Raw genomic sequence first — 8862 nt, forward strand, 5'->3', positions numbered from 1 at the left:
CTTTACTTCTTAAAATCTGTTACTCAGTTCACTTCACCTGTGTCTCCCAACAGAAACTCCATCCAGACTAGTATGGTCCATTTTTCCCAGAGGTGACATTCTTGTCAGTACAGATCTCACTGAGAAACCAAATAACAGCATAGGAGAGGACTTATGTGTGACAGCAGAGTCCAGCCCTAATTCCTGTTTAAATTCTGGGCTTTGGCTCCAGTCTCTTGTGAAACACTTTCTTCCTTCGATGGTTAAAAAAAAAAAAAAAAAACACACACAGAAAGTTGAGCTCACATCTGCCACTGCCCACTTCCTGTCCTGGCAGAGAAGGCAGGGGGCTGGCCCTGATTGTCCCTGTGCACTTCCCACTTCTGTCCTGGCAGAGCTGCAGGTGCTCCGCCCTAATACTCTTCAGGTCTGTTTGCTTTCTGGATCAAAGAGACTTCATCTAAATAGGTTAGCCAAAATCTCTTCTTGTTTTTTTCTCTGCTATTTGTTTTCCTATCTCAGTATGCTTAGAATGTGCCAAGCTATATCAGAACCTGAATTTACATATGATTTTTATTGATTTTTGAGACAAGGATGGCCTGGAACACACTGTGGCCTTGAACTCACAAAGACCTGTTGGCCTCTGCTTCCTGAGTACTTGGTTGGATTAAAGGCGTGTGTCACTGGGCTCAGCAGTGCATTTTTATTTTATATGTTTGAGTATTTTGCCTGCATGTATGTATGTCAGTGCACCAAACGCATTCAGTATTCACAGAGGCCAGAAACTGGAGCTATAGAAGGTTGGGAGCAACAAAGTGGGTGCTAGGAATCCAATCTCCACCCTCTGGAAGAACAACCACTGTTCTTAACCGAGCCATCTCTCCAGCTCCACATTTAAATTTTTTGGTGTATATGTGTTACTAAGGGATAAACAGTTTCTTCGAAGATTGCATAATAAATTTTTGTCCAACCTCATCTTGCTAATTCAAAAGCCTAGAGTTATTTAGTACCCTTGAGGGCCGGGATGGCTAACACCTGGATGAAACAAAGGCCAATCTGATCCAGATTTGGGGTTCTGTGTATGCATACATCTCTCTCTCTCTCTCTCTCTCTCTTTTTCTTCCTCCCTCTCTCTCTCTCTTTCTGTGTGTGTGTGTGTGTGTGTGTGTGTGTGTGTGTGTGTGTGTGTATGTCTGTGTGTGCTGAGTAGACCAGGCTGATCTGACTTCACAATCCTCCTACCTTAGCTTCCCTAATGTTGAGCTTACAAGTGATTGCCGCCATATCCAGCCATTATCATCAGTGCCTTGATCCATATGTATCTACTTCTAACCAATGGTTTTCATGACTCCATTCTTCCACACATCAAATTTCTAGCTGGAATCTCACGTTATATATCCAACAAACACCCTAAACCTCTCACTCCATTCTCACACCACTTTTTTCCTGTTTCTTAGCTTGATAAATGGCTCCATTACATTCCCTCTTGCCTGACACTAACCTAGCATTATCCTCTTCTCTTCTTGATCTCTCTGTCTCCACAGTTAGTCTCTTAAGTCCTGTGACTCCTTAAATACCTCTGATCTCATCCCTGCACCTTAGTCATTAGTGTCATTCTCTCAGACTCTCAGTTTGTTGCTTGAATGACCAGTTAGTATCAGTTAACTAAGTGGCCTTCCTGTCCCAGTAAGAGCCTCTTAGTGGCCATCAGTTCTCTATGTTATCAGACTGATAATAGAGGGCAATAGGGCACTCTTCTGCTTAGAAGCAGTCCAGCACTGACCTTATCTGCATCTGAGGCTCTTCCCCCACAGGCATTCCTCACATCCGCCCTTGACCCCCATTACCTCCATCTCCAACTCCAAGCACAGTGACTTACTATAAATCTGAACCAACATCCCCTCCAGCCTGTCTCCAAAATGCTCCCTCAGCCTGCTCCACCAGGACCGCTTTCTGCTCCATTACACTTAGCATGTTTTCCCAAAAGCCTTTCCCCAGCCTTCCATTTGGTGTTCTCTTACAATTCTGGGTCTCCATTCATCTATGTATTTACTCAACAAACATGTACCCAGCTCTGTGGCTCAGACGAGGTCCATACACACGAACAAAGCAGATCGGGTTCCTGGAATCCAGGTTAGCCTACTTTGTGTAATTTTCATTCTTATTTTTGTTCTTGGAAACTGTTTCTATGATAAAAAAAAAAAAATACTCCAACTTCCCACACACACACACACCAAAAAAAAAAAAAAAATAGGGGAAGAAGGGTTTATTTGAACTCACAATTCCAGGTTATAATTCATCATCATATCAGGGAAATCAAAGAAGCAAGAACTCAAAATCTCCTAGTCACATCCACACATAAGTGTGGTAAAAATGAGATGCCTACAAATAACTGTGTTGTCATTTCATTTGCTAGTTTCTCCCCATTAGTGTTGTGCAGTGAGCCAGGGGAGGACACTTGGTTTCTAGTTAAGATCGGGCAACCATCATTAGGTAAGTTAATGTCTCTTAACACAGGCACATCAAAGCGGAGCACAAACCATATTTGAACATTTTAATCAGGATTGGAGATATCATTTATGATGTCAGAGGACAGTTTTAAGAAGTCTACATTTCTCTACCAGAGACTTGAGATTCACTATCCAGTTAAGGACGGCAGCTTCGAGTATCCCTAGCCCAAGTTCATCAACACAGGATCCCCAAGACAGGATTCAGGGGTGACTGTCAGTACTGGGTGGCTCTGCAGAATACACACATGTTATATTCTTCTTTGTCTTCCTGATTGGGGTTTGGGCCCTGGAACTCACACGGCTAGCATCTCCTGGCCTTGCTGTTCATTTCCTCTGGTGATCTCTCTTCACATACCTCATACATCCTTTGCTAGTTGGTGAAGCTTGTGCTCACTCTGGTTTTATAACACAGAGATTACAAAATCTGAGGATTCCCCCCACACACACACACCTCAGGCAATTAATTAAATGGGGGAAAAAGTATAAATTTTTAGGAAACATTAACTGCCATACTAAGATTAGGAGCATGTAGGAAATGAGTCCAGAAAAGTTTGGCAGTCTAAATGAGCAGGGCATCTGTGATCCATCCACATCTGATGGTCCGATAATTTTAGTTGTTGAAAAGAAAACCACTTGATAGGCACGGTGGCACACACCTGTAAAACCAGCACTTAGAAGACTGAGGCAGAGAGATTGTGAAAGTTTGAACACCATTGTGTGCAGCCTCCAGAGCCACCTCAATCCTGTGGCACATGTCCCTTCTTTATCCTCCTCATATGGTCCTGAGGCCTGGACCTTCTCAAGCTGCTTCTTTCTGCACCGCACTCCTTCCCCAAGGCTACCCTGCATGAGTTGAACTCATGGGGCTGGCTTGGGGGAGAGAGGGTGAGAATAGGGGAGGTCAGTGTGAGGGAAAGCATATGGCGAGTTGTTCTGAATTTTAAGGAAGGGTCAAAAGGTCCATCTTTCCAGCCTCGAGGCTCTATAGAAGCAGTAATAGGCACGGGTTCTTATCCTTGAAAAAACAGAATGCTCAGGAACTGAACTCTTTGTTGAAGATCCCAAGTGCTTGGAATACAGCAAACCAGGACGTGTAAATAAAGTCACTGGTTCCCACTAAGGCTGACACACACCACTGAACACTGCCTAGGGTCTGGACTTCAGCCAGACTGGAAAGGGAGCAGCCCATAGTGCCATTAACACAGGGGGAGGGCCTGCTAGCCTGCTGCACAGAAGGGAGGCCATCTAAAGAAGAATGCATATCTCAAACTACCTAGCAACGAGGATTTTGAATCCTCGAGGAGACCACAAATGTTTCATGTGATAGGAGGAGAAATAAAGGTTTCATAAACATTCCTCTTCCCATGCTGAAAATGGAACCCAGGGCTTTCCTGGTGCATTCAGGGCAGGGGGTGACCACGGGGTACACCCTGGCCCCTCGGGGTTCAGAACATTCTACATGATTCTTCATTTTCCAAAGATTTTTTGCTGTGACACACAGCCTTTCATCCTCAAATTCTCAGTGTCAAGACTACGGGTCTCTGTGGATGGGACCACAGATTGTGTAAGTCTTTATTTTGTCTTGTAGACCACGTGGCATCCTCTGTCACCTTTCTGCTTCAATTTACTTGCCGTTTTCCTTACTGCCAAGTGTTCTGACACCAAGACAAGGGTTAGAATATGAAATCTGTCTCATAATGTGAATTTTTTTTCTCTCTCTCTCTCATTCAGGAAAGGGGGCATTGAAATGCTTGTCCTGTGTGTGGAGCTACCATTTCCAGAAAGGAATTTGTATGCCGGATTGTGTTGTTGGGGAATACAGAGACAGAAAGGTACTGAGACCTGGGGTTGGTATATGCCCTTCCACACATACACTTTTGTGGAGCTCAGCTCCTACATGCCATTCTGGGAAGTGAAAATGGCCTAAACTCCTACACTCACCACAGGCTATGTTTAACACAGTAACATCTCTTTCATTCATAAGACAGTGGAGCTACCAACCTACTTCGTCCGCTTAGGTCACAGGGACTGAAAGGACCTGAGATAACTTGAGCCCCATAGCCATTCTTTCTGACCAAGAGGAAGCTCAGCCCCCTGTTACAACAGAAATACAAAGCTTCCTCTTCCCAGTGGCTGAGCAGATCCTGGGAACACAGGAAGAAGCTCACTGGCCTCGATCTTCCATTTCTTCCACATCTTCCAGTGAGGGCAGGATAACAGTTCTCCTGGGAGCCACAGAGTTGCAGAGTCCGTTCACTTCTTGATTGTGTTTCTAAACTTAAAACCCAAAGAAAATGCATCAATGATGAAATTAAAACAAATCAGTATGTTTACATATAAGCTCTTGTTGAATTCTGATACCAGAAATACAGTTCAAAGATGCAGGCTCAGAGAAGTTAAATGACTTGCTAACAGTCACTCAGACAGGAAGTAACATGGTGGGACTGTGCCCAGAAGATTTGACAAGAACACCCAAAACACTCTGTCAGCATCTGAAATACTCCACAAGGCTTCAAGGAAAGCAATTTCCACTCTTTTTTTATTTAATGTATTTATTTTCAGTGGTGCCTCACACAATTCAAGGCAAGTCCTCCACCACTGAGCGTCCAACCCTTCTGTTCCTCTTCCTCATCCATCTCACTGAAGTTACAGATGTACACTGAGAAGGTATCCTCTGGGCCAGTGAGATGGCTTAGTGGGTAAAAGTGCTTGCTGCACATGCAACTTGAGTGTGACCTTCAGATCCCATAGGAGTTGGAGAGAATCAGCTCCCAAAGGTTGTCCTCTGACCTCACACATGCATGCCTCCATATGCATCTGGAAACACACACAGACACACACACAATTGCAATAGTAGTAGTGGCAACAATACCAACAATAATTTAAAATGGAGCGACTTTCGCTAACCCAAATTTATAGCATCAAGGAAGAAAAGAGTTGTTGCCCTGGACTTTGAACTCCCTTCCTATGAGTTTTACAGTCTTAGTTATAGCCATCAATTATAATTTGAGTCTATGCATAAGAATCCAGACAGCAAGCTGGGTGTGATGGCACACGCCTGTGATCCCAGCACTCAGGGAAGCAGAGGCAGGCAGACTGCTGCAAGTTCGAGACCATCCTGATCTACAAAGAGACTCAAAGCTGTACACAGAAACCCTGTCTCGAAAAACTAAAAACAAATTAAAACAAAAAAACAAAACAAAACAAACAAACAAAAGAATCCAGAAACCATGGAAGTCAAGAGAGTAACTAATATAAAAGAGTAAGGGCCAAAGAAAATCACAGCACTAACTTGATGGAAAGTAGAAATCAAATCCCAGCATTCAGAGGGCTGAGGGCTGAAGCAGGAAGATTGTGAGTTTGAAGCCAGCCCAGACTATGAAGAAGACCTTGACTAGATAGATGATAGATAGATAGATAGTTGTTGATTATTAATATTTATTATTGATTTATCTTTTAGTTAAACAGCAGTTATTCCTAAACCAACTGTATACCCAAATTACCACACAGATACTAGGATTTATTTAATTAACCTACAGCACAATGCTGTGCAATAGTTACTCCATCCTAAACCTCCACGCCCGCAAAGCTTCCTCCCATTCAGATTTCCCACATTATGCTTGCTTTCAGTCATATCTTAGGTCTGGTTCATCTCTCCTCATGGTTCCAAGACCTCTCCTGCAGATCTCTCCTCCCAGACTCCTCCCACTCCCTTCTTTCTCCTCCCCTCCAGACCAGGATGTCCCACCCTATTCTCTCCATTGCTCAGCATTGGCTGGTTGTTTTATTGAAAATACATAGAACAAATGGTAGCGTGTTTACACAAACTTACAAAAACGGGTGATGCTTAGAATGAACATCACAACACAATGTCCGGATTGAAACCAGAGAGTGGCATAGAGAAGTCAGCATTTGAATGAACAAGGGTAAATTGTATACATTCCACAAGAACATTATAGCAACAACAGATCAAGAGGAAAAAGAAAAACTGCACATCCACACAAAAATAAAAAGAATGGAAACTATTGTGTCACCTGTGCTAATGACAGAATACAAAATGCTAAGAATTGGGTCAAACCGAAGAACAGTAGGAAGGGGCCACTGCCATTCTACTCTTCCTGACATTACCAAGTGTGAGTGCTAACTTCAGCATTGTCAGGTCTACATCTTGAGAAGGACTCAGGAACAGACTAACATCTGGACTGTCTCTTTTGCAAAGTGGAGTGATGTGGAAACGCCTAGACTGTGAAAACGTAGGGCAAAGTTCAGATGCAACTAGTCCTTGACTCCTCCTGCCTTTGAGTTTGTTACATTACAGCAAAATATTCTAGAAGCCTGTCATTCTTCTGCCATTGTCCCTAGCACGTCTCAGAGATCAGGGCCCAGCAAAGGTTTCCTCCAACTGCAACAGTTGGTTCCGTCAATGGAGTAGAACAGCCCACCCCACCCCTACCATCCCCACACACATTCTTCCCTGTCCACAGAGACAAGAGAAATAGCCATTCAAGAACTCCGGTACCCGGTGAATACCTCTGCACTCAAAAACACCTCTTCACTGTTCTTACCAGGGAGAAAATTTTAACTGTAAAAAGTGCCACGAGAGCTGCGAAGAGTGCAAAGGACCCGGGGCCGAGAACTGCACGGTGTGCCCAGCTGGCCTGCTGCTGCACGTGGAGGACAGCCGCTGTCTCCACTGCTGCAATGCTTCCCACCCCCACAGATCCCGGGACTGCTGTGACTGCCGGAGCTCCACAGGTGGGGGCAGCCGAGGTGGCCTGCGGAAACACGGTGCTTTGCTCAGAAAGCTGGGGGGAGCGAAGGGGGAGGAGGGCAAACAGATCAAGAAGTCCCTGCTGTGTGCCCACCATCCACCATACTTAAAGCTACTTGGCTCACAAGTTCTGCTTGTGACAGATAGCCGAGGAAAACTATTTAATAAAGGAAGGGGTTTTTTTTGCCTCATGATTTCAGAGATTTGAGTTTATGGTCACTCAGCACCACAGCTCACCCCATGACAATCAGGAAGCAGAGAAGTTGGGGAAAACACATCTTTCCAGGACTGGTCCCCCGGGACCAGTTTCCTCCAGCTAGAACCCACCACCTGTTTTCTACCACCTCCAAAAAATGCCATCATATTTCGTATCCATCAACAGGTTCATCTTTTGAATAGGTCGAATCCTCAGGATCTGTCACGCCCCAAAAGTTCATCAACCGGCAACCAAGCCCCCAAGTCTTTGGAGAAATATCTCAGGTTAAAACCTTGATCAAACAGACCCCATTTTAGTAACAAAGAGACAGGGGCCCAAAGGTTTGGGTTAGCATGCTCAACTCCACAGCAACAGTAAGAGGCTGGTCTAGAACCAGGCTTGGTGGCCTCTGCATGTCATCTGAGTGCTTAGGAGGTAAAGGCAGGGGTATGGGTGGTTCAGGGCCACTCTGAGCCAAATAGAAAGTTTGAGAGACCATCTGGAGCTACTCAGTTTTTTTCAGACTAGACTTCATCTTGAAAAAAAAAAAATCACACGCACATATATGCACACCCCAGACGCTCATCTGGAATTTGAGCATGGGCCTGTTGGACTATAAAGCCCCAAAGCCTCATATTCTTTCCACAATCATGCTGCCCCGGATTATCTAAGTCCAGAATCTGACCTTTATAAATGTATTTTGTTCCTTCTTATCTTTGCTCCTGAGGGGAAAGGAATTGGTTATCGTGGTTCTACTGAAGAATCACTCTAATCTTGCTCAAATCTAGCCATTTGTTAGAGATTTAGAGCATCTTACAAATGAGATATCACTGAAAGCAAAGACTAAGTGAAACAACTTTACCAATTCCAAGTCGTCAACTGTCCTCCAACCTCCAACCCTCTCCACGTATATTAAAACTTAGAAAGATCCTAGGACCTTGAGATTGCTCAGGTTTTAGGAGTGTCCATATGGCTGCTCACAAGGAATGTAGCCCCAGTTTCAGAAGATCTAGTGCCCTCTTCTGGTCCTATCAGGCGCCAGGCACAGATGTTATGCATATATATACATGCAAGCAGAACACTTAGAAACACATGTGCCCGGCAACAATTTTACCACTGATCCACCAATGTAAGCCATGCACACACATAAAAATAACAATGAGTACATCTTCAAACAATACAAAACTTAAAAGTTTCGAATGGAGGGATCCCTTCTATGTGGAAAACATATTCTTAGAATAAATTTTCTCCTCCAGAAACATACTGTTTCCTTGGGATTCAGATGTGTCATGCCAAAACTGTTATGTCCATTTGTAAGTAAAGAAAATCTGAAGGCCACTAGTGATACCAACCATGTAGTTAGTTAGTTAGTTAGTTAGTTAGTTAGTTAGTTAGTTAGTTAGTTA

The 8862-nt window shown here is 44.0% G+C and overlaps 1 protein-coding gene across 4 annotated transcripts in view; it reads left to right on the top strand.

Moving 5' to 3' along the window:
- Pcsk5 (proprotein convertase subtilisin/kexin type 5) overlaps positions 1 to 8862 on the top strand; it is a 429034-nt gene that overhangs the window by 414469 nt on the left and 5703 nt on the right. For all 4 annotated transcript variants that reach the window (XM_055613830.1, XM_055613831.1, XM_055613833.1 and 1 more), the window contains 2 exons: positions 4221 to 4321; positions 7058 to 7244. In XM_055613830.1, coding sequence (XP_055469805.1) covers positions 4221 to 4321; positions 7058 to 7244 — 288 coding nt within the window. The remainder of the gene's footprint in view (positions 1 to 4220; positions 4322 to 7057; positions 7245 to 8862) is intronic.

This window comes from Psammomys obesus, unplaced genomic scaffold (assembly GCF_907164565.1).
Source record: "Psammomys obesus unplaced genomic scaffold, mPsaObe1.curated_primary_1811, whole genome shotgun sequence".
In the NCBI taxonomy this organism is placed as follows: Eukaryota; Metazoa; Chordata; class Mammalia; order Rodentia; family Muridae; genus Psammomys; species Psammomys obesus.